The sequence below is a fragment of the Buteo buteo genome, chromosome 6 (assembly GCF_964188355.1).
Source record: "Buteo buteo chromosome 6, bButBut1.hap1.1, whole genome shotgun sequence".
NCBI classification, from domain to species: Eukaryota; Metazoa; Chordata; class Aves; order Accipitriformes; family Accipitridae; genus Buteo; species Buteo buteo.
This window is the reverse complement of record NC_134176.1, coordinates 40739737-40766345: the sequence shown is the minus strand read 5'-3', so window position 1 is coordinate 40766345 and position 26609 is coordinate 40739737. Positions and strand designations below refer to the sequence as shown.

The 26609-nt window shown below is 38.5% G+C and overlaps 2 protein-coding genes across 9 annotated transcripts in view; one reads left to right on the top strand and one right to left on the bottom strand.

The window, feature by feature from the left end:
• Nucleotides 1–26609, bottom strand: part of PAPLN (papilin, proteoglycan like sulfated glycoprotein) — a 105178-nt gene that overhangs the window by 19070 nt on the left and 59499 nt on the right. The gene's annotated exons all lie outside the window — the stretch shown is intronic.
• The window catches only part of NUMB (NUMB endocytic adaptor protein), a 96288-nt gene that overhangs the window by 55206 nt on the left and 14473 nt on the right, over nucleotides 1–26609 (top strand). For 4 of the 8 annotated variants that reach the window (XM_075030590.1, XM_075030588.1, XM_075030595.1 and 1 more), the window contains exons 2-4: nucleotides 3519–3662; nucleotides 16989–17063; nucleotides 22371–22403. In XM_075030590.1, coding sequence (XP_074886691.1) covers nucleotides 3537–3662; nucleotides 16989–17063; nucleotides 22371–22403 — 234 coding nt within the window. In that variant the 5' untranslated portion in view covers nucleotides 3519–3536. Of the gene's footprint in view, nucleotides 1–3518; nucleotides 3663–3958; nucleotides 4044–16988; nucleotides 17064–17435; nucleotides 19844–22370; nucleotides 22404–26609 lie in introns of those variants that run through there. The other 4 variants (XM_075030592.1, XM_075030591.1, XM_075030593.1 and 1 more) reach the window with 3 other exon arrangements.

The window sequence follows — 26609 nt, the reverse complement described above, 5'->3', positions numbered from 1 at the left end:
CACGGCAAAGAATTCAAGTAGAAAATGCTCACTCATTTTTCTCTAGAGCTCCTGTGCAGGGATTTTGAGCTCCAGACAAAATTAGTAGAAATTCCAGCACTTAATTGCAGCAATTCCTGTGCTTCTCTCCTGCATCCTCAAATATGCAGCCTGTGTGAATTTTTTTACTTAATGCTTTCCCATCAGATGGCAATTCTAGTCATATTGGGCTGACTTGCATATAACCAGCAAATTAGGTATTTATAGGGCAAACTATTTTGCAACCCACTTCAAACAGGCTGACATCTCAGAAAATCCGAGTGTGGCAGTTGGAGAAAGCTCGCTGTTTGTCTGACCAGAAATTGATTTTGCTATTTGTCAGCTTTTCTATTAAATAGAGTAAGCTATTTTTAAACCGCTTGTTGCCAACATGACCTCAAAATTAGAACATGTAGGAAAATGGGTTTGGTTTTCAGTGAAAAGGAAATACTTCTGGGCAAAATGCCACTTCAGCTTCTCATAGGAAGTGTAGTTGAGGAACTCTTATTTTCACCCTCCCCTGTGGACTGAGATTCCTGGTCAGAATAAATCTCCGATAAGGTACCAGTCTCATGGGAAAAGCAATGCTTCCTGGGAGAAGTCCAAGGAAGTGCTCACATAAGCAAATGTTATGATAAGGCAATTAGACTGTGATTTCACAAGTGGTACAGTGGCTGTGTGCTGTTCTCAGTTCTTGTTTTGTTGCTTACTGAAGCTTTTGAGACTGAGTTACCTTGAAAACTTTTCCACGGGTTGTTTTTACACGTTTGTAGGTTTGAAATTTCTACAAAATGTTTTTTGATCACTCATATTCGGAATACCAGAAGATGAGCTTTACTGCATCCATTTGTATCAGTTTAAGAGTCTGTTGCCCTTTTTGGCAGAACGGAGTATCTATGCCCATTTCTCAGTTACTAGAGTGCAAGGTTGGGTAGCTGGGCTTTAAAGCTATGTGCTGAGCAGACTCCTGAGCTTTGCACCGAAGCAGCTGGAGCAGTGGTTTTGCTCATCATGCTATGGCACTGCCAGTCTTCAGCAGGGACAAGAGTGGGTGTCTGTCCTCATGAGCTGAAGTGCCATGTGGAGATTTGCTGCAGTACATGTCAACTGCCTGAGGTGATTGAATGGCCCCCCTTGAAATTCTGGTTCCTTTAGACTGAGTGAAGCATAGACTTCTGTCTGCAGTTTGTAAAGCAAAATATGTAACTAGTGCTGCTCTAACACCTCTCTAAGCCTTAATGGAGAATAGAAGCCTTGCACCTCCTCTTAAAACTTCCAGAATTGCCTTTGCACGTTCAGATTTTTAAATGGCTTGTAGCTTGTAAAATAAAGGAACTGTGTTTGTAGAAGAGCTGCTTCAGCTTGTTTAGTGGCAAGAAATGTGCATGTTTTTTTATTTTGGACACATATTCTAATCTCTAAATCCTACCAAGTAAATTCAAGAAAATACTTTATGTTACTAGTTATGTCAGGCATTTTGCAGCTTTGAAGTAATGAAGCTAACCCTGCTTTATAACCAGACAATTGCAATTGAAAATCCGCAAGGAACTTTTTTATTCCTGCTCTTACACTGTTTGTTAGAGCTTGTGGATATTCTAGGTACATGCTCCCTTCCAGGGACCGTTGTCTAGCCTTTGCCATACATCTCAACCCTTTACTTTAATTTGCAGGAGATATTTGGATTGCTTGGAGTCCCACACCTTATTGCTTCTAAGCACTCATCAAGCAGCTTTGAGTGCAGGTGTTTGCTGCAAAAGTGGAGTTTGGTCTGGTTATTTGCTAGTGTAGAAATACTTCAGGAATTATCCCTTACACTGAAAGAAAGCCCCGCAATGCCACAAGACCAGGCAGCGTTGCATTCGTCACTGAACTTGTGCACAAGTAGCGTTCTTATTTGCACTTCAACAAGTATTAACATCACCACGCTTAAATTTCCCAGTTCTAGTGATATAGTCGTGTTTTCTTTATCCATAGGTATATCTTTAAATTATTACTGATTTCACAATATTGCTTTTAATGGATTATGGAAAGATGGAAGATTCTGGGCATGGCATTGGCTCATTTCTCTAGAAGATACAGTGGGAACTGTAATGCCTAATGACTCACAGCTTGAGGAGGAAAGTAACAGTTGCTGAAGGAGGGTTTGGGGGGGGGGTCAGTGACAAAACTCACACCTTTTTGTTACTTGGGATGGTTAAAGTGCGTCATAGATATAAAACAATATTTTTAATTTGGTTGACAAGAATTATTAGTGGGGGCAGTGATTTTCTCTAACGCTTTTAATTTCTGACTTTTGTTCAGCTTTGAAATTGTTGCATTTTGAATTTAAGCTTCTTAAATGTCAGATACCGCAAACATGAATGTGTTGCTTTTTCTCACCTATGCCAAATAGTTTTAACTGGAAGATACTGGTTCTTTTCAGGGTTGAAAATAGTGTTCAAACTGCTTTTAAATCTGCTTTCATTCAAAGGCTGCCTATTGACACCCATAAACATCTATACTCTGTACCTTAGTTAATCTAATGGGAAATAAGCATATATAATCCAGCTAGATGTTGTTGCCTTACATTCTGCAGCATCTTTTTTTCTATCAAAATGAGATGTCGTGGTTGTAAGAAGGCTTCTTTTTCAGGAAAGAAGAGCAGTATCTCAAGAAGCCTTTCAGCATGTTTTCTATATTCCCATATGATTTTACTTCTGTAGCTGAATATAGAGTCTTTTTATTAGTAGTACTTTCTCTGATAGCTTCTTGGCTAATTGTAGTTTGAATCTAGTAAAGGTGAGCATGTCTAAAGTATAGATTGGCTTGTATATAGAAACTGATAAGAGAAGAGTGTATAAAAAGCATCTAATTCTAGGCTTTGGAAGTGTAATTACAGAACTGTCTTCCCCCTTTGAAGAGGTAAGACTATGTAATTGTTTAGAGATTTACCCAGGACGTGGAAGTCAATTCAGTGCATTTCTCACTTAAACATAAGTACTTCTACCAGTAGACTAAGCAAGGGCTGGGCTGTACCCCTCAGTAGAAGCATGAACCTATCACTCGTGCTTAAAACACCTAATTTTAGGAGCAGACTTAGGGCTATGAATCCTTGCATGGGTGCCTTGGAAGCTTGTGCTACTCATGTCCTGCTTGGTTGCTCTAGGTAGGTGTTTAAATTCAGGGAGGCAGGATTTCATGTGCATCACTCTTCAGAGCTGCTCTGTCAGCTATTTTGGGTAACCTTATGCTCAGAATAATAGTTATTCCGGGGTCTAATGCTTCAGTTGCTGTGGAAAGGTATTAAAAAAATAATGTGGATTTGTGTTTTCCACTTTGAAGTGAATATCTATCTTTCCCAGAATCTATGTCCAAAATATTTTCCTTTCACAGGTACCTCCATTCATATTTGCAGAAGCTTAGATTTTTCACAGGGACATTTGTCATGATAGTGGTTGACCCAAAGTGGCTAAATGTATGTTTTGGTGCCTATTGGCAGTATTCTTTTTTTCTTCTTCTAGGACGTGAAAATCTGAGAAATGAACAAATTACGGCAAAGCTTTAGGAGAAAGAAAGATGTCTATGTCCCAGAGGCCAGTAGGCCTCACCAGTGGCAGACTGATGAAGAAGGCGTTCGTACTGGCAAGTGTAGCTTTCCTGTTAAGGTAAGAGTTTCTGCCTTTCTTTTGCATATCCATGAGGTACTCTTACCATGAATTATTATTTGGGGTTTTTTTGGCAAGCATAAGCCAGCAGCATGCTTCATTACACACTGACCTATTTTACAGTCAGCTCTCATTGCAAAGATTGTGGCTTTTTTTTAAAAGCCAGATGACTCATGTAACAAATGACTTGGAAAATCACTGTCTGAGATATCCTACATTATTATCTAGTTGAAATAAATCATGTAGCTAGTCAGAGGAGTAATATAATATTTGTCTTCATTTTTCTGGAAGAGCAGAAATGATAGACCTCTTGGATTGCATGGAAAGGTACTCGGTTCTCTCTGTTAAAAGTGGAGTTACGGTTACAGTTTGACTTGTAAGGTAAGCGGTGGGTTGTGCTTGGAAAGGAATCTCTTCCTCCCTTTTGATAATTGAAAACATTACCAAGTAACACCTGGGTTTCCTCCAGTGCTTGAGGTTATAAGCACTTGCTAACTTGTGAGTGTCTTCTGTGCTATGATTTTTTGTGTGTATATATTACAGACTATTAATGCATGTGAAACTGAAATTACCTTTTTGAATTCTGAGAACTCATTCCAGATTATCAGAGTATTATAAATAGGTATTTTCTTTTGTGTTACCATTTATCCTTCCCCTTTATTTAAGAAACAATATTATTTTAATATTTTAGAATACTATATTAATACTTAAGAAATACAATAATGAAAATAATTATGAAATTTAAGGTGTCTTGTTGTATACACTCCCCTTGTAATCAAAAGCTTTCTTCCTCAAGGCACACTAATACTAACTCTACACTAGATTGTAAGCAGATGACTCTTATGGAAAACTAACAGATTAAATATCTATGCACAAGGAAAACAATGTATGGTTCTAACACCTAAGGACCTCTTATTTGTTTTTATCTGTATTATACTTAAAGTAATTCTGTCTGATAGTTAAACAGGTGATGTTGCTAGGTGGAACGCTTGAAACTGACTTGCGTATTTTTGTAAAGCTGTGGGTATGTGCACATTACAATAAATTTGATTAACTTTCACACTAGGTTCATGCCCTACTTTACCCTACTATAGTTGCTTGTGTGTGCTTTTACATATACTCAAGTGTATTTAATGTTTCTAGTTTGTTATGGTTGCTTGCTTTATTTGCCTTTGTCTTGTGTTAGTTTTCTGGTAGAAGGAAGGAACTGTAATCCAGTACTAAACAGAGATGGTGTTTTGCCAGAGCTTTGAAAGTGAGTAACTGCTCTGTGGAAGCTCAAACTTAGATTAAGGTTTAACACTGCCTATGAGAGAACAGAGCTGTTAGCTTGAGGATCATTATTTTTTAATAATTTAGCCATTACAGAGGTTGAAAAGTAAAATGCTCAATTTCTAGACATTTAGTTTTACTCAAACTTTTTCAGTCCTTTACTGAACACAAAGGGTGTGAACCACTTCTTGCAGTTTAAAGACTGACTTTTTTTTTAACTCTCAGTCAGGACTTGCACTTATAATGACAAATGCTTCCTGTATTTAAATGAAGCATTCATCTATTCTGGGCACATGTACCCGAAGTCAAAAAAAGGTTTTGGGCTATTCTGTGCTGAAGAGGCATAGAAATGGATGAGTCTTTGCATCCTGTCATCATAATGGGACTTACTTAGCCTTATTTGCTGGCTTTATATTGGAATTCACTGAATTAATTTAATTTGTTCTTTGGAAAAAATACTGTGAAGTAAACGCATGTATTTCTTGATTTGGTCAGAATGGTAGACTACTAATATTTAAAGAATTTGCAATTAGATGAAAACTTAAAATCAGAACAATTTGACATTAAGAGGTGTTTTAGCTTATTTGATTAGAATTTATCTTCCAAAATACTGTGCCTTGAGATGGGCAGTAGTGGAAACTCTTATTAGGCTTGGGATGCAAAGTGGGTGTTAACTGGTGTTTAATAGATACAGACAGGAAGTATGCTATTGTGAGTGGACGAGATAAACCAGATGTAGAGTCATCGGTTTAGTGGGTGGTACTATATTTTGCTCGCAAAAAGAATAGAACTTTGTGCTATTGAAGGAGAGTATCCTGTTACGCCGTTCTTGGGTATTATTCAGAAATTCATGTGTTCCAGGAAAAGTATGCTGTCTCCTATGTCCTTAAATATCTGATGGGGTGACTTTTCTTCCTGGTGCTCCTCAATGGAGAAGAATAAACTGAGATATTTTGGGAAAAATGGTTAATGAATAGGAATGCATTCAAATCTGAAATACGGTGAAAATATCTTTGTTTTCTGAAGGTTCCTAAATGGGAATTCCAGAGTGCTCCATTGCCTGTAGTACAGCCGCTCAGCCACAGTTTAATATGTTTCGGGGTGGAGAGGGGGATTTAGTCTGTCCTTATTCTTTGTCTGCCTTGCCCACTCTCTAAAAATCATCAGCCACAGTTCTTCGGAGCTCAAAGCACAGCTGAGTGGCAAGTCTGGAGTCTGGCTTCTGCAGGGATGACAAAGATTTTACCTGTATAGCTGGTGCTGACCTAAGAATTGTTAACAAATGTCTCTACAGCTGTCTTTAAGGTTTTCTGTATGAAAGTAAAACATGTGAAACTAATGTAATAGCAGCCATGTTGAGGGCTTTGTTTCTTCAAATGCTTGCTCTTTTTTTTGGAGAGAGGAGACTAGTGCAAATGCAGAGTAGGGAACATTTGCTGTTGGTTTCTTTTGTAAAAGAGGAAGATCATGAAGGTTTGATGCGTGCAAGATATCTGGTTTGGGTTTGTGTAGCAGGGTTTTGGTAGTGGAGGAGGGGGCCGCAGGGCCGGCTCCTGTGAGAAGCTGCTGGAACCTTCCCCGGCTCCAAGTCGGACCCGCCTCTGGCCCAGGCTGAGCCCATCAGCAAAGGTGGTAGTGCCTCTGCAATAATGTATTTAAGAAGGGAAACCTGCAGCGGAGAGAGGAGTGGGATGTGAGAGAAACCCCTGTGCAGACACCAAGCTCGGTCAGTGAAGGAGGAGGGGGAGGAGGTGCTCCAGCCACTGGAGGAGGTGATTCCCCTGCAGCCTGTGGCGAAGACCATGGTGAGGCGGCAGGCTGTCCTCCTGCAGCCCGTGGAAGTGAACGGGGGAGCAGATGCCCACCTGCAGCCCGGGGAGGAGCCCACGCCGGAGCAGGTGGGTGCCCCCCAAGATGGCCGCGACTCCATGGGAAAGCCCACGCTGGAGCAGCCCGTGACTGAAGGACTGCAGCCTGTGGAAAGGACCCACGCTGGAGCAGTTCTGAAGAGCTGCAGCCTGTGGGAAGGACTCATGTTGGAGCAGTTCATGGAGGACTGTCTCCCGAGGGAGGGACCCCACGCTGGAGCAGGAGAAGAATGAGGAGTCCTGCCCCTGAGGAGGAAGGAGCGGCAGAGACAAGGTGTGAGGAACTGACCGCAACCCCCATTCCCCGTCCCCCTGTGCTGCTGGGGGGGAGGAGGGAGAGAAAATGGGGAGTGGAGTTTTGCTGGGAAGGATGGAGGGGTGTGAGGAAGGTGTTTTAAGATTTGGTTTTACTTCTCATTATCTTTGTTTTGATTTGATTGGTAGTAAATTAAATTGATTTTGGTTTTGCCCATGACCATAAGTGGTGAGTGATGCCTCCCTGTCCTTGTCTCGACCCATGAGTGTTTATATTTTCTCCTCCTCATCCCACTCAGGCTGGGGTGGGGGAGGACTGAGGGAGCAGCTTTGTGGTGCTTTGCTGCTGGCTGGGCTTAAACCATGACAATAAGTTACTCTTTTGTAGTAGCATGAAGTTGTTTTGTTTTTTAACTTCTTGCCTTTGAGCATTTATATTTTGCCCAGAGTTGGGGTGTTTGTAGAGTGCTAGCACAGATTTATCCTTTTTTAGGTTTTACAGAATGTGTGGAAGCACTTTGAAAGTCACGCTGCAAATAGGATTTCATCCTGCCTCCGGGCTTCATTCTGTTAGGGTTGGACAGGGACTCCAGTAGCTGCTAATTTATTGTGCTTTGAGGATGCTGTGCTGCAAACAGATTTAATGTTATTGAAAGGTTTTCTATGTTGAAGCTCTTCCTGTGCTACATCCACAGCTGATCCTTATTGTTAATTGAAGTCCATAAGTGAGCTGTTGGATTTTGAGCAAATCTGATGCACCAATGGATCGTCTTCATTTTGGTAGAGAACATGCTCTGTGGAGAGTATTGACAAAATTCCTATTACATTGTTGCTTTTAAATTCAGGGAAGTGGATTTGATGCACAGTTGGTTCTCTTTGGTGCCGTGCTCATAGATTTGGAGGTGATGATAATCCTGGGCACGTACTGTTACTTCTGGGCAGTAACACTTTTTTTTTGTTTGGTTGTTTTTTTTGTTTAACAGTCTGTGTTTTCCACTAGTTGGAGTGACTGTTGTATGTAACCAGCTACTGATCATATTTTCTCAGTCATCTTAGTGTGTGTAGGATGTATTTACAGATAGCTCTTCACTGTGTTGGAAATCTAACACACTTGAGGTGGTAATTTGACACATTCAAAATAGGGCCTTGGAATGGCTACTGGGTTTCCTGCAGTGTTCTTCTGCGTAAACTGCTTTGAATCCGCTAAAGTTACATTGAAAGAAGAGCCAGGATGCTGGAGCATACGACTGAATGGTTTTTTTGTACTCCACCGGATCAGCAGAGAGACAGGTGCCTGTCTGTCAGCAGAAGTATGAAAAGGATGTTAAACTTGTGTTTAGACAAGTGTGACTTGCAGACTTTTGCTATTCCATTGGAAACATAATGGTATTGCTCTCCTACCTTTTGTGGTGGGAGGCATGATACATTGCAGCTTTTATAGATGTACTCAGAGTTGTTGCCCCATTATTAAATGTGGCACTGTTACAGCTGCTGGAAAATCTGCAGAAGTATACTTTTGGGGGGGCGAATTCCCTTCCACTATCCTAACAAACTTAAAAAGTAACTACTGTGTTTCAGTAGTGAATCTTCCCTCTGAGAGAAAAACTGTGTACTGTATAAGGGACTTTGACAGAGACATTGTATTTAAAACTGTTCAGAAGTAGATTGTTCTAACAGACATTACAGCCATGCTTATCAGTGTGATAATTTATTTTCACACGATCTTCATACATCATAATTGCAAAAAATGAAGTTCATTGACATACACATTTTCAAACTTGCTTTCTTGCTCCAGACGCTACCTCACTGAGAACATGCAGCTGTTCTATGTTTTAATGACTAAAATATTTGACACTAGGGCTTCTTTTGTCTGAAATGCCTTTTCGAATGTCCCTCGGGTAAGTAGTTTTTATTCATACAAATGCACTTCAGAGTAACAGGCCTGTGAAATTTATATCAGAAAAATTAGGTCATTTCTCTACTTAACAGAACTAAACAAACCAAACATTTGCAAGTTCTTGGCAGTTCTAACCAACTGGATGTGTTAAACAGAATATTAACAGCTGATTCTTACCTGTGGTTCTAGAAGATGCAAGTCACATATATCTTGGATTAATTTAATTAGCTTTATTCTGTCACTTTCACGGTTTTGGTGGTCAATCTCTTTCGACCTTAATGCATCTAAGGCTACTGTTGCCTGTAGCTTGCAAGTTTACTTGCATCTTTTATTTCATTTATTCCAACTGGAAAACTAAAGATATCAGTGAAAAAAGTCCACGTGGAAGAGTAGCAAGCCACATTTGTATTTTTGAATTTGAAGTCCAGGATTTGCTGTTGAGTGCCTGGTATTATGTGAGTTAGCCTTTCAACTGAATCTTGATTTCTGTGTTAGTGTTGACAAATAAAAATTGTATGGATACAGTTGTACATTCACAAATAAAAAGAATTGACTTTTCAGAGTAAATATTCTTCAGCTATTTTCTATCTAGCCCTTGCTTTGGTGGAAGATGTTGAGGACACCACATTGTTCTGTATTCAAGCAGAGATAGAAGAAAAGGGAACAACTTCCACTGAGACCTGTGGAGTATCCTCACTGGGACCTCTGAGTGTCAGTTCTCATCCCTGGGGTCCCTGTGACCTGGCAGTGTGTTATGTCATTAGGCCATACATGGCCCTGCTGAAACTGCTATCAGTAGGAAATAGGCCATTTCTGTCACTTTGCTGTGTGCTTTTGCACCACTTGTAGCTGCCTAGTTGTCCTCTTTTTAGTTTTGGAATTTACATATTGAACTTTATTGCTTATATATTAAGCTTATATTACTATTTATTGCTTATATATTGCAAATTTATAAATGTCATAATAAAAATAACTTCTTATTTTTAATCAGTTTATAAATACAGCTTGCATGCTATTCTATTCCTCCAGATCAGAAAGACTGGTACTCAGCACAGGTAGCTGTGGCTTTTGTTTTCTCTCTTAAGTGCACTTCTAGTTTGAAATAATAGTAGCTGTGAAAGAGTTTACCAGCATGTTGATGCTGAACTGCCTTTAAGTTAGGCATGTGATATTTTTGACACTGAAAGCTTGAGATGCTTGAATAGTCTTTGGAAACTATGTTAAGTATTTTTGAGAAGTTAATGTGACAAATCTGCTGATTTCTGAAATGCTGCACAGCCTTACACATTAAACACTACAAATCCCTACCTCTTAAGGCATGAACTGATGTTAGCAATGTACAATAACCATTGCTACTGAATGCTAACCCAGCAGCAAGCAAGGGTACATTTCTAAAATCCTGCAGCATTTAGGGTCACAGGAAAAAATCTTGAAGACAGCTAATTATAAAAGAATGGTGATATAACAGAAGGTGGAAGACTTGCCTGCAATATATTCCTGTGCATTTTTGTCATGATTAAAGGGAATGTAATGCAATCCCTAATCTTTAAACTTTTCATGCTTGGGTCCAACCCTTAGTTTTCTTTGAATAGCCTTGCAAACAAGAAGTTTTAAATGAAACTTCTTACTCAATTTTGAAACCCTGCTGTCTTTGGCCAAGGTCAAATTCTTAAATTGTTTGGTAAACTTTGAATTGTTTTAAAGATATGACTATTAGTGTTTAGAGCCATACAAATGGTTTGGATGTCTTTTAAAATGTAATTTAGGTGTTGGAAATCAAAAAGTTGTCATTTGGTTATACTTTTTAATTCTGTGTGGTTTTGTTTTTTAAGATTAAGGGATTTCCAGTGTCATAGATGGAAACTGAATTTTTTGCAGGACTTGAAGAAAAGGTACAATGTGCACCTGTGCAGTGTGTTTATAAAACTGTGTTATCAACACTTGATTTTCTTTTATTTTCTTCTTTTTAAAGAAAATCTTAGATTTATTAACTAATGCTGTCCTGGAAAAGTAGGAATTGCACATCAGAGCAAACAGTCGAAAACCTAAGTCTAACAGTACATACATGAAGCTGTAAAGGGGCTGGGAGAAATAGTGGGTTTAAGCCTCGTCAAGGGAAATTTAGGATAGGCATTAACAACAGCAACTCAGCAAAACAGCCGCCCTTTCTGACAGTGAGGCATGTAAGCTACAGAGTAGAAGGTCTACCTTATTGATCTCCAGTTACAGAAATATCATAATACTTCAAGGCTGACTTCTCTGATGTAGATGTGGAAGAAGATCCCGCCTTGAGGCAAGTGCTGTCCTACATAACCTCCCGAGTTCCTTCCCTGCCTTGTTTTAGGGATTTGTGAGAATATGAAGAATATAGCATTTGTGTATCCTGTATTGAGCTTTGCTACTTCATTTTCCATAGTCCTAACTGGAAATGTTTGTTATTTCCTCACAGTGTTGTTTCTGTTCACACTGATAAATATCTTATGAGAACCAGTAAGTGAAATGCACAGTGTGGCTCTTAGGTGGGTGTGATGTGAAAAGACACGGAGAACTACTGGTATAGATACTGCTTTGGTTTTAGTTAGATTCTTTTGACCCACACTATTCAGAGACATTTAGCAGTCATAGGCTGCTTACAGCTCCTGTTTTGAGGGGTTTAACAGATTGATGAGGTGTTTTCATTTCTGGTGACTTAGGGAAGTGGAAGAAGTTGGACCCTAAGGATGTGTAGTATTGTAACTAACCTGTAGCTTTGACTAAGCAGGATTAAACTTAGTTTGTTGATGCTTAACCATGGAGTTTCTGTTGTCTGTGCTCCTACAGCTCTGTCTAAGCAAACATCTCTTTCAAACCGATAAATTAAAAAAGCAAGAGCATGGGTGTGAGAGAGGAGAGAAATAAACTATTGAATATTGGAATGTAAATCTTACAGAAGTCAGTGGAAAAGTAGCTCAGCTTTAAGATGTATCTAGGCTTTCTAGATTTAAGCTTATGTCTACTTGCAAGACAGCATTTTACTGTGGAACTGTGGAGCTCAGGCTTTAACTCTGGAACAATACCAATTCCAGAAGCATATCTACACATGCAGATGCCAAGTAGTCAGTCTTACTATTACAAATAATACTCCAGTTGTAGAAACAATAGTACTTATACAGAGGAAGAAAGAGGAATGTCTTTGCCTCTAGGAAAAATACCAAGGAAGTGGTGGTGTGCTTCTCTCTATGGCAGCTAGTTCCCTAGCACGGGACACCTTGGCCAAGACTTAGAGTAAGCTCATTTCCTGTGTCCGACTAGTTGCAGATGTAATCTGAAGAACCTAATCTGTTATTGCAAATGAAACGGTGCATGTGAACATCTGCTGATACAGAGGGAACTTCAATGTTTTGTGTAGCTGTGTCTGGAAGAGAAACTGCAATAACATTACCAGGCTTCAGGAAAGAAAACTGGCTCGAGTGAGTTGTCCAGGTGGAAGAAGTTCTGGTGAAGGATCTTTCTTTTTGCCAGCTATTATTGTTGAAGTTTGAAATTTTGAAAACTGAGTCAGCCAAGTATTTGTGAAAGAAATGAAAACAAAGAATGAAGATCAGGGCAGTATTTCTTGTACTAGGACACAGATGGTAGATTTGTTTTGTTTCTGACCCGATACATCAGCCCTTGATGTTTTCTTAGGAGCAATTTAATAGCTTATATTTGGGGTAAGGCAGTAGGACAGCTTCACCAAAAACACTTGATATAGTAACTTAAGTTGTTCATTTTTAGATGAAGTTGGAAAAATTTTAAATTGTTGACAAAGAATAAAGTCTCTCAAGTACTTTTCAAGTTCTAAGGGCGTTTTGCTATGTGCAAGTTTAACTTGTTCCTATGTTGATTGCTTTCTGTTTGACTTGAGATTGATACCATCCACCACTGTCTGTGAAAGAGAACATAAAGCCCAGAGGTGAAGAGGGAAAGTTTTTGTTGTGTGTTGTTTTTTTTTTATTTATTACTTGCTGTACCATCATCTCATCTTTTTTTTCTGAAAATGTTAATATAAGCAGTACTTCTATTTAAAAATGTTTGTGTTAAGGGGTTCTCCAACAGCCTGTGAAAATATTTTATTTGAATCAGAGCTTTTATTTTGTTACTTTGTATGTGGACTCTGCCCACAAGGATTCTAGCTTTCTGTAAAAGCATTGGTGGTTAATTTCTGGTATAATGATTAAACCTCTTACAGAACATCTTATGGCTGAGCATTGCTGATGTCATGACTATCATTGATTGGTTGCTATGGAAATTAAGTACGAATGCATTCAATATTAATACTGCATTCCTACCATGTGCACTTTCATGATGGAAAAGTACTCGCTCTCTCCAGGAATGCTAGCTGCAGTGATCCTTGTGACAAGGAGTGCTCTTTACAAGTATGTCTGGGGTACACCCTTCCTTACTCTTCTGCAAAGTCATTAGCCACCATGGTATGGCTGATGCAGTTCACATTGATTTTGTGCACCCAGTAATTATGTGTCCCAGTCCTTGAGTGTGTTTGTGGTAATGCGCCGTTATGGATTTGCATGAGATTTTACTTATATAGGACAATTTGCTGCCCAGGCACTTCACAGTATGTTTCTTCTCATTTTGTTTGAAAGGGAAGTTCCTTTTGGAGATCCTGAAAGGTTATGTATAGAAGTGTGGGATTTGTGTATCTGCTTTTTAAAGTGGTTTCCATGCAATCTCTCTCTTGTGATGGGACAACAGAGTTTGGTGATGGTTTATTTTTGTTAAGTCCTGAATTCTGGTGTTCAACTGCAATTTCAGACTGTAAGGAGCAGACCATGTCTTAATCTAACTAGCAGCTGTCTTTTCTTTCTCTATTAAATTTTGAAATGTTATTCCTAAAATGCTGTTGCACTAATAAGTTGAGCTAATATTTCAAATTTAAGGTTAGGTTGTGATATAACTACAATTTAACACTTGGGATTAAAATGTAAGGGTACTAGAAAAGGTCTCAGTCTGTAGCAGAGCTGTTTGCCAAGTTTCTTGAAAAAATATTTATGTCTTTGATTACTACCCATTAGAAGTCAGATAACTGTTGTAGCACTGGATAACTACAGGAGCCATGTATATCTACTCTCAGCCTGGGGCGGGAAGTTTTTAGAAATAAGTCTGAAGACTTGGAAGGGGACCTGCTGCTTAAGGGACACTTGGCTAAAAAAAAGAAGAGGACCACAGCATTCTGATTATACAGCTGAAAGGTTGTTTTTACGAGAAAGAAACTTAAAAATCTATTGGGATCTACAAGGAATTAACACACCACCACCCCACCCTAGAAAAAAAAGAGGAAGAATTTTGAAACTGCCTGTAAAATGTACAAGGCCACTGAAACTGATCGTGATGAGCTTCTGGCTTCTGCGAAAATGGTGCAATGGGAAGAACAAGGTTTTTTTTGATTAAGGGCTTAAAGTGTAAGTGCAAACAAAGCACCTTTTGTCCTCTATATCATAAAGAAGGATTGTGTGGCAGTGTAATTTCTTTTATAATTCAGAATTGATTGATGCTCAATGAGGTCTGTGGATTGTACCCTTTCGGTGTGGGTAGATGCCCTTGATATGTGCAATAATGTCTCCATTCACTGGAGTGGAAGCAGTATTGAAAACTGCAGCTAAACTTGCTGTCTCTAGCAGCAGTGGCATGACTGATTGCTGAAAGTTGAAGCATGGGACTTGAATAGAGGTTTGGCAACACAGGGGAAAATGGTTGTCTGTTTTGGAGTGTGACATGAGGCAATATTTACCCTCCTCTGTTTCTCTCTTTTCCAAGCAAAAGGCAGGTTGCCAAGTACAGGGACTGAATGGTTTGGATCTTCAGCTGGAAACGTTTTGCCTACAGTAGGGTAAATGAGATGTGCAGATAGCTCAGGAAATCTGAAAGTGGTCCCCTGCTTGTATGATACTTAATGGTGATGCAAACTAGATGGCTCATTCCATGCATATATCTTTTTTTTTTTTCTGTCCTCTATAAACCTCAGCCTTGTTCCTGTCTATATCCCTCCCTTTTTAAAGAGAAGTTGACAAACTTTCTTAAGTTACTAAACTCAAAACTTTCCTGTGACAAATACGTACAACCACAGAATTTCTGCATCTCTGGAACTTCCAGAGGAGTCATGGCAGAAGCAAAGATCCATCTATGATAGCTATTGATATAAATACATACTTCCAGACACATAGTAAATGCATCTTTAGTTGTTACTATTCGTGTATTTTTAGGATTAAAATTTTCTAGTTAGTGTTTGTTCTGGAGAAATTAAGATCTTGCGCAAGTGTTCAGCAAGCTCAGCTGAGGGAGTACAGTTGCCGTTTTGGCAGCTCTAGCATTCAATTATAAGGCTTCAGCCTCACAGAGCTCATTTTGAAAAAGCTCTAAAGTGTTAGATCTCTTCTATTTATCTTGTAGTTTCTATGCAATTTATTTTTCAAGCTGTTTTCCAGCTGTGAGGGCTGGTTTAAATGAAATTCTTGCAGAATTGTTCCATCCAGATTTATTCTGTTTTAAAAATGCCACATAGTGAGATTCAATGTTAAAGCCCTCTGTCACTCAAGATCTTTTAAATCTTTCAGCAGTTTAATGATATTTAGGGTGATATGTAGAGTCTCCTCTTTTGGAGCATCTTGCCTTGCGTGAAAAAACCCTCAACTTTCAAATTTCTATTGAATCTTTAAAACAGTCTGAGTTTGTCCATTTAGTTGAATCTGTTGCATTATTCTGATAGAGTGCTTCAATACGGTGCTTGAGTGAAATGGTTTTTGTCCATCTAGTTAAGTATGCTGTCCTAATTAATGAAACAAGAACTGGGAGATTTTAGATAACTCATGACAATATTCTGTGATGGAGTGGGACTTTCAATAGACTATTAAACCTAGGTTTACCCCTGCATTAAGTGACACAAGTATTGATTCTGATATTTTAAACCCATTTCTTCACTCTCTAGCTAGTCTAGAATATAAATGCTGAATTGCATACAATTCTTACAATGCCACATAAATTGGGTAAGTTTTTTTTGACCTATTCCTCTTACTACAAAACTTCAGAAAGCTTTTATTTAATAGTTTCTGTGGTTTTCTTCAAGAGTTAAGTACTTTGAATAAGGATATGAATGTTTCTGAGAGAACATTTCCTTCCCCTATCAAAAAGAACTATGACTGGAAAAGGTAGGGAGAAAATGGAAAACTTAGGACCCCTGCCTCCCCCCCGAAACTATCCACAGTACCGTGAGCACTACAATTCAATGTATTTTTTGAAATTGCTTTCTCTGCAGGCTAATATTATTCTAGGTTATTAATTTAAAAGCTTTGAAACTTGCAGTTTCTATTTGCTGTTGGTTTGCTGGTTTTTTTTTTTAAAAGTAGTGCTTGATAAGATGAATATCCAGAAAACTGATATTTTTAAAAACTTTTTTGTGAGAATGATGAATGTTTCAGTGTCCACATAAGAGCCTGGTGTTGTAATGAAGATAAAAAATTTTGGTTTACAACTTTTAAAAGCGGGCAGGGGGAGGGAAAGAAGGATGTTTTCTGTTTGCGAGATTGAAATCTCTTGTATTTGGGCATGAACATTCAAATATATTTGGTTATTTTAGTATGTAGTATCGTTCTGGTTTTGATACTAAATATATTTATCATTATTCAAAAATAATTTATTCAGTCATCTCTATATTGACTTAAGGTTTTCACGCCATGCTAGTAAAAAAAAGTGACTAAAGGTCGTTCTGAATAAGCAGGAAAATACAGTTCAACTTTTCAATTTAATTTTTTTTTCCCCGAGTAAGGGAAGTCTGTCTTTACCTCAGAATTTCTAGATGTATTATGCTTTTTTACTTATGCTGGTGCCCCATATAAATACAAAGTCAAACCTCCAAATACAGGTCTCAAAAGAAGGCCAGTAAAGTGCTGTTAGTGTCTATCATCTCAGCTGTACTGAGATGAATTCAGAGGTTGGATTTTTAAACCAGGGAGTTTAAGGAGCTACTGTTAAGCTTTTCTCCCCCTATTCTCTTTCCTGCAGTACTTGGGACATGTTGAAGTGGATGAATCCAGAGGAATGCATATCTGTGAAGATGCTGTGAAGAGACTGAAATCTGTATGTATATTTGTTTCATGAAAAGGTTGGCTTTGGGGCTGTGAGCATTACTGGAAAAGGTCCGTTCGGCAGCAGTGCCCCAGCTAAGGACTGAACTTTTGACCCATGTTAGGAGAACAGTTGGCTGGTTTGAGAGCACTGCTGTGGTTAGGGGGACATGCTAATCTGATGATGAGAGGGAGAGAGTTACAACTGTTCTTCCTACTTGCAGAAACTATTTGCAAAACAAATGTGTAAAAATCCTCTGTGACCTTTCAGACTAAGTTGGTACCCACATGGGACTTCAATCGTTGTTTTTTAACAGTTCTTTCTCCCTCTCTCTCTCTCTTCCTCTCCCGCTCTCTCTCCCTCTGTTGCCTGCCACTTTAATAGTGACTTAATTCACTGTTATTATACAAAATATTACTTGATTTAGGCTGCTTTTTTCTAATGCACTGCAACATTGTAGTCATGCATGAAATAATCTGGCTTGCATCTGCTCAAAGTGGCCCGAAGGCTGCCTAATTCTGATATGTCATGAAGTGGGCTGCTCTTAGTTTGGCTTCTGTGAACGTTTGCTCCTGTAAATGGCACTCGTTCAAAGCTCTTTTGTATTTCTGTGGCTCATTTGAAGAGGTCTTGTCATCTCTTTCCTGCAGTAGTAATATCCCAAAATCTTGTGGAAATAGCAAACTCCGCAAAGGCAGTGATCAGTCTATCAAGGAACTGAGGTTGAAACAGCATTGAAGAGAACGGAGGGAGAAAGGACATTAACATTTGAAGTTTGAATGGAGATAGAGAACTGCAATCCTTTTTATCACTTCCTTTATATGTCCTAGCTATATACATTCCTCAGTGATGCCTTAGTGGAATAAACTCTTGTATCCTTGCAGCTCAACAAAATTACTGAAAGTACATCAAACATTTCTACTGTACCTTTCCTAATTTAAGATATCTGCTACTGGACATCAGTTTTTTTCCTTACCAAATGTGGGAGCTCAACTTCCAACTAGACCTGTTCTTCCCTTCCTCCTAGCACATGACAGAGGATTATAGGTTATCTTTTCTTCCTTCTGTTCTCCTGTAAAGTTTCTGATCTGGTTTAGTGCTCTGATTAAAATCAAGTCTTTTCATTCTTTTCTCTTTCAGCTAATGTATAGCAACCTGTTAAAGCTGCATCCCATCTGTTCCCGTTCAGTCCAACAGTGATTGGTGATTGATTTTTATTAAAAAGGGCCGTACAAAATATAAATTAGTTTCTTTATTCTGTGGGTTTAGTTTATGTAGCTAGAAGTGCAAGTAATGACCACATAATGAATTGCATCTGGTTTTGTCCCATTCTGGTTTTTGTTCTATCAGAATACTTTCTATGAGCACACCAAATAACACTGCAGTATCTACTTCATGCTACTTCTCTCATTTTATTCCCTAGGGAGCTATGTTGTGAAGTAGTTGTTCTCTAGTTTTTTTATAAACTTCAAGCCCACAAGCCAGTTAAGTGTACCTAAGCTTATAAATAATGAGACACAATAAAGGCATAGTGCCCAGTTTCTTCTGGAATCTGGATAATTCCAGGTTTATGATTCTTGATCACCTGAATTGCTGATTCAAATGTCAGACTTGGATATCTGACTTCTACAGTGCATTCTCTGGAAGTAAATAATCTCTTTTCCCTCTTCTGTGCTATGTCTTTATTCCAAATTGTGGATGGCATCAATTTACCCATTCTCATAAATTCAGTGTTTTCTTCAGATAATTTTGATTTCTTCTGCTGTTTGAAGTTTTTGGTGTCTATATATAAACTGGACACCAGCGCATGTCTCTTACGATTGCTATCTGCACTCTTTTGTCAGTGTTGGAAGTTGAGAAGCAGAGGTGAAATTCTCATTGGGCCCCAAGAGGAAGATTCAGATTACTGAAACTACTTTGTGTGCTTTAGTTGCTAGACTCCATCAGATCCAAGGTTCATTTGGAGCTGCTCACTGCAATTCAACCCCTGCCCCCCACCCCCAGCGTGTAGGTTTTAAACCGGGGGCATTTCTTTAGGACTCTAATATTACTGAAAGCTCTTCTCTGTACAATTTGCTCTCTTAATTAGCAAAAGCCAAACCACTGGATGATGTTTTAGCATGCAAGGAATATGATAAGAAAACAGTTTGTTCTTTCGGTAGTCTCTTGCTTTCACAGTACTTGGTTATTTTGATGGGCTTTTTCTTGGTCTTGAAAGAATTACAAGTTTGAGCTGCAGTGCTCCAACTGAAAGACTAACTTAAGGGAGACTGGACTTCACCTTTCATAGGGCTAAACTGCATTGAAATGTATGTGACCTCTTTTAATCTTTATTGTTTTCTCTGCAGGTAACGTGGAGGTTTTATAAATCCAGTCAATAAAAATTAGACAGAATTGTTGGAATACCTGTATCTTGTAGCTTCTAAAATTAAGTTCTGTCTATCTTTACTTATTTTAATAGATAAACTTTTTTCCTCTTAATTCTTGTTCTCCAACAGTTGGCAATTCATTTGCAGAACTGAAGCCTGTTCTTTTTTAAGGCTGACTAATGGATTTTAAAACATTTTATGGGATTTGTCAAGAAGAACATAGAACAGTGTTAATCTTGGTTTTAGAAATAGCTTAATTTCTACTTTGCTTTTTGAAAGAAAAGATGCAAACAAATCTTTCTGTCTCTTTATTGTGGGAAATAACCTAACATTTCAGGTTGTTTTTTTTTTATTACCTCCTCGATTAATGTGGCGTGATTATTTTCGAGCATTGCATCTTGCAGAACTTGAAACCAGATGATGGTGAGCATTTTATTCAGGCATTGTTTAATTGACAACTGAGTAAAAGAAGCCACTTTTAGCTAGAGAATCCCTCATCCATACTGTATTGTTACAGTTTTATAGCTCTGAAATCACACACCAAGAATACTATAATGTGCAGTTGTTATACAGTTCAGAATGAATGAAGACAAACTTGAGTTATGTCCCTGTTTTCTGTCTGATGAAATGCACCGCAGCCTCATTAATAGATAAGAAACCCATGTATTCAGCTATCAGTCTGTTATGAACACGGGTTTATATTACCAATGGAGCTTACATTTTTCCCTTAGTAGGATATATTGCTAACTGTGTATACATTTCATATCTGGTAGGATCCTTGTGTTTGGACACTAAGCTCTAAGTGGTTAGTTCAGAACCATCTCACTGGATTTAAAATATTTAGCGCAAACTGGAAAATAACTTTGTAAGGGCCCTGGAAGTGTATTTGACTCAGGTATGGGAACAGCATATAAAGACAAAAGTATACTCTCATATGTCATTTTTTGATATTAAATGAGCTTTAGCCTGTAGTATTGGTTTCTAACTTGCCACTTTTTGTTTTAAATGATGCATTTGTTTTAATATATGTTCTTGTTTTAGCAGGTAAAGAGACATAATTTAATATTTTAAAACATGCATTAGTTATCTCTAAACTACATTAACTTAGTGTTGTTTAAAACCTATTTTGCATGATGTCTTTTCCATTAACCTTGTCCAGTTTATTAAAAACAATAATCTTGTTTAACAAGTGTTTTGCTGAGAGCAAAATTAACCATCACCTAAAAATGAGGTAGCTTCTGGTGAATCTCTTTAGCTTCTGCTATCTTTAAAAAGCTGTTATTTAGTGTAATGCAATAGTCATTGCTCAACTTGGCAGCAGCATCCAACCCCTTCTCATTATGTACACAACACTGTGATTAATCCATTAGTTCCCCTCCTAGTGTTTAGCATATCCTGTCCAAATACATAACTGTTCCTGCCTCTAAAAATTGTTAAGCTTTTCAGCTGACTGAACTTAGAGATGTTCTTTATACAGTGTCTGAGTTGACATAAATATGTTACAGATACTTGGTAAAAAGCTCTGTGGAAGTACATCGGGCAGAGAGGCACACAGCAGCAGAAGTGAGGAAATGAAAAGTCAAGATTGACACTCCCTTCTTAACTTTGTGTTTCCTGGCCTTTGTTGGCTTGCGTCAGAACCATAGCTTTGTTTTAAATATAACCTTGTTTACCAATCAATTCTTGAGACACTGCCTCAGGATATTTGTAATAATATTTTTAATATGGTGTTGTTATCAGCTATCAACAGGTTGGAATTGCACAGTGTTAATCTGGGGTCAGGGGCTGTTACAAAGACACTGTCTGTCTCATCTGCAGCTCTCCACGTCCTCCCTGTTACTACTATACCATAGCTTTCTTACAAGTGAAACAATTTGGAAAGATAGCAGGAACAGTGATATGCTTTGTGCCAGCTTCCCTCAAACACGGAGCAGCATGTGGCTGTGCTCGCAGAGTGCCAGGCGTGGTGAAGTGTTCTTTCAGGAGATGGGTTCAGATCTTGCGGTTTTGTTTTCACAGTCTGGTAACAAAATAAAGCCAGTAAACTAAACTGCATGCAAATATGCTTAAAATTGTGTGCTGCCTTTTTCTTAATGTGAATTGGGCAATCAGTATAATTGCTTCCAGGCTGAAGAAATTTAGGAAGTTGTAGTTCAGCTCTTGGTATCTTTGCACTTGCCTAACTGTCTGTCCCTGTCTGACCTGACTTTAAAGGGTCTTGTTCAGCCTATCAGTTCAGAGTTGTAGAATGAATATTTAGTATTTGTATAAATACTGTATAAAGCCTTAGAAGGCTTTAGAAAGAGTGAAAGGGGAAGGGATCGCATTTGTGTTTAAGTTGTACCACAAGGTAAGATGAAATTCCTTACTGTTCAGAGAAGACTGCATAAGATGTGAAGTGTAAGAGTAGCATGTAAACCAAAGCAACAAATAAATGGAATAAAATAAAGTAGTGTTTAACCCTGCTTTATACCAGCCATACATGCTGCTTCTGCTTACAAAGCATTTGCTTTGGGAAAGAGTGATCAATACAGAGCAAACTTGACTGTAATTCCAGAGTTAGAACTTTGCATTTCACAAGAGCCTGTACAGTATTTTAATTGTTTAACCACCATGTCTGCTGCCAAGTTTGGTTTATAATCTAACTAAAAGGGACTAAACAAGGGAGAGTGAAAATAAAGTAACCACTTTGCATGAAATTGGGGCTGAGGTTTTCTTCTTTCCACCAATTTCAGGGCAGTAGCTTATTAGAATTGTGTGCGTGCCCTTTGATCTGCATTTTCATGGGATTATTTTCACATTTGCCTGTCGCACCTTCTCATGGATAACTCTAAAAACCCCTTCCTTTCCCTCCAAACCCTATTCTTGTGTGTGCTTGTTGGTTTGAAACCCTGGGACATTTTAGCTACCTACAGTAATAGCGCTCGACTTGTCCCCCCTGTTCCTCCAGGAAAGGAAGTTCTTCAAAGGCTTCTTTGGAAAAGTAAGTTTAATGCCTCATTTGTGCTTGCACTATAAGGAGTTACATCCCTGGTATAGCACTGCCATAAAATCAGGGTGTTGAGAGTCCCCTAATCCATTTCAGAATATTTGCTTCTAAAACAGACGTGGAAAAATGTTTATCAAACAAAGGCTATGGTTTAAAAAGCAACCTGAAACAGAAACTTAAATCCATATGGACTGTATCGGAAATTCAGTGTTCTGAACTGATTTGGTCTTCCTGAAAAAAAATGTGAATTTTCCTTTTAAACCCTTAAACTTGTGCCAGCCTACATCACCTGGGTAGATATCTGCAGAGCAGCTGGGGTCTGTGCCTTGTAAGTGCTTCATGATGGGCTGCCTGGCACCATGAGTTGACCCCCAGATGTTAGCACTGGGAGAAAGCAGTGCGCTGCTTTCACAAACCATCTCTTAAACCTTTCTTTTTGGAGCACAGATAAGACCAGGCATTTACCTACTATGTTTTTCTAACTGCAGCTCAACTGTATAACTGAAAAATTTACTGTTTCTGTTGTTGCTCTTGTTTTCATGAGGACAGTGTCTTAGACGCAAAGGGAAACAACTCTTTGTCCTTATTAAGAAAGTGCTGTACTGACAACTGGGTGATTTTATTCCTGCTGTCTACATCTCTACAAGGCAGTGCACGTAGACCTCGGAAAGAGCTCTCTCTCTTTTACCTCTCATCTGTTCCCTAACTCGGTGTTTAAAATTCCTGTAAAACATTTTAATTTAGTTTTCCTATGGAGTTAATGTAAGATATGGTTTCTGAAGTATCTTGTTATAAAATAAATCTTGGCTCAAATAGAAACTAACAGGTTTGTAACATACAAAAGTCTTGTGGAGCAGATTATTCTCTGGTCACAAATTTGTTTTGGCTTTGCTTGGGGAGTAAATAAGGTTTTTTCAGCTGCTCCTTTTTCACCTTTCACTCAGTGATGCATGTCACACAGGGACAGCTGTTTTCCCAATTCAGGTTTCTTCCTATGATCAGGGAAAGCATACATCTAAAGTGTAGTGACGGTGAAGTAAGAGGCTCTTTCTTTTCTTTCTTTTCTTTCTTTTTTTCTTTCTTTTTTTTTTTAATGGCCAAAATACTGTAGGTGGGAGATCTGTCAGATTAATCAGATCATTCCTATGTGCAAATGAAATTTAAGAGCTGAAATCTATGAAGACTGGAGTCAAAACATGCCATTTGCTTTATAACCGAAAAAGCTAAATACTACTTACAATTTGTTTAAAACAAACAAACAGAAAAAAACCCACCTCAACCTGATCAGATATGTTAGTTTTCTTTCTGCTTGTTGGTATTAACTTCTGTTAGAGTACATAAGAAAGCGAAGATGTAAAAGCACAGATATTTGCATAGCACTTAATTAAAAAAGGCAAAGACAGATTTTTATCTGTTAAATACGCTAGCTTCCCCATTACATCTTAGTTGCTTTTTTTATGAAGTCCGGTACTTTACCACAGCCTTGTAGATTTGCTTTGTCTTTTATTATAATATTTTGCCAAAGAGGGACCTACTTCTACTTCAGCCTGTAAAGTTCCATTAATTAGCACTGAAACCACTTAAAATCCATAGTGTTTAGATATCCCCACAGCATCAGTATGACAGTGCCTTTATTACAGCTTTGGCCTACAATGGTAGCCCAAATCTAGGGAAAAACTGCAAAAAAAGGGCAGCTGTTCTCTTATTAATAATTGAGAAATATTAATAACTCTTACATATTTTGACTCTCATCTATAATTTCTCCACAGATGCCTTGCATTGGGATTAATATAATATTCCGAGCTGCTTAAAACATGTTAGCAGCTTTCAAAAAGTCAGTCTAGACAGGTTTACTGCTTTCCCTGTCCATATTTTTCTCCCCCTAAAAGGTAAATCTGACTGATTTGTGTCCAGAAATATTCAAGTGTTTGGTATTGAGAATACTTTCTTTTAAATTTTAAATAGAAATGAGATGTCTGTTGATAGCTCCAGATTAGGCTTCTGCAGTTTTGTGTAGTGTATGCAACGTAACCAAATTAACTGCCTTTTTAGGCAGCTCTTCATATTTTAAAACTGAAGCTTTTCTGTTGTGAATAGTAGTACAGATTCAGTGATCTTTCTCCTGTTTTGCTTCCACCGAGTGCATGTATTTCTCATCACGCAATGTTTTATACAGAGTCAGAAATGAAAAATTTTCTTTATATGTACTTAAGACTCCAGATACATCTTATAGCTGTTTGTAAGTCCCAGGACAGAATAAAATAGGCAGAATTATTAGAAACAATATAGAAGTATTTAAAGAATGCATTATTGGGCAACTTTAATTGTGCTCTGGCATCCTTAAAACTTTATTTTCTACCTTACAATATAGCTGCTACTTACCTCCATGTTCCTATGACTTCTAACAGTTAAATTGTCATGACCTGCACTGTTGATTAGGAGATGTGCATTTTGGATTTAGTCTACTTTGTGGTTTGGGTTTTTTTGGGGGTTTGTTGGTTTTGGTTTGGTTGGTTTTGGGGGGTGGGGTGGCGTTGTGGGTTTGGTGGTTTTTTGTGGTTTTTTTTTGTGGATGCCTGTCTCTCAGGCACTGCCAGCTTGTTGGAGAGGTTTCCTCGTCCTTAACCTGCAGTGGTCCTGCTTTGTCTTCAGGCCTGTTGTCTGTTAGGACAGGTGCCTCACGCGCCCCCCGGAGACCTCTGAGGACTCTGAAATTAGTCCAGATAATGTATTGGAGCAGATTACTGACCTCCTAAGAAGTGCTGAGCAGCGAGGTTTCTATCGGGGCTGACTCAGCACTGATAAATCAGGCTCCCAGGAGTCGCTGCCACACGTGGCTCTCCTCCAGCAGTGCTGTCATCCAAAAGCTCTTGAATATGACGAGAAGCTACTGATATGGATGTCTAGATGAGTCCCTTGGTAGCAACATTTAAGACCACAGTGTTCCAGTAGATATTGGCCATTTGCTTTAAATACTTTTGTCTGGAGTCACCTATACCTTTCAGTGTTTATTACACAAGCTGCAATCCTGCATTGGAGTTCACTTCCCATGCAGTATCTCGCATCTGGTCTGATTTTTGTCCGGTGTGTGCCAGGAGTGCAAATGCTTATACTTAATTTGTAATCACGATATACTTGGCACTATCCCACCCATAAGGGAGTAGTACTTTGATTTGTATATCCAGTATAAACTGATTTGGAGAAGTATGTTCCTTTATGCATTACTCGTAGGCACAAATAAGCTGAAGATTCAGTAGATGCGCAAATCATATGTTGCCCAACAGTAGTAGCTGTGTGTTTGGTATACGGATGGTAAGGCCTTACTCCTTCTATGTGCTGCATCCACCATAAATCTAGAAGAAGGAATTGGGAGATAAAAGTGTGTTTTGTTTTTCTCTTAGGGTAGCAAACCCATGTTTGGTTATCTTGTATGAGGAACCTTATGTTTCCAGTGGGAGAGGAGAGGACTTAGCCCTTTAGCCTTTTCATTTTATTCCGAGAAACATGAAGTTCATGTCTTAGCTATTTCTAAATCCTCATTTGGTAAAATAGCAGGTGAGGAGTAGCTCTGCTGAAGGTCAGTACTGCTTTATGAAGTACCCAGCTCAGTTAAACTTGACTTTAATACAGACTTCAGGAACTGATTACTATTTCTGCAGAAACAAGGTTTTTATTGTTTGCTGGGGAAGGACATGTATCTGTTTCTAATGATGGTAATCTAAACCAAACAGTTACCTGCAGGCATTGTCTTCTCTTGATTCTTTGTATTTGCTTGAAATAAAGATTTAAGACTGTTAATGGCTTATAAGAAACTGGTACTCCTTTTTAAAAGAGTTCAAGGAGACAGACCTCTACAAACCACTTGGTTTTGGGATTAATAGCAACTTTCAGGCTATGGAAGCTAGCTGAGCATTGAAAATATAGTCTATATTTTGTGGGTATTGATATTTACAGCCTTTTAAGACCAAAAATTAAAAGTGACTTTTAAATGCTGCAATAGTTTTTAACAGATATGATGGTAAATTTAAGTACACCTTCCTTTATGCATTATACTCTTTCCCTTAGGCATTCTAGAATCTGACAGTTTTACTTTAAACCTTCTCTGGGGTATCCAGCAGGCTGGATGGACATTTAGAAACTTGCTTCTGCAGGCACTTCTCTGTAGCTTGCTTTCATGCTGTGCTTATTTTCTCTCTTTTC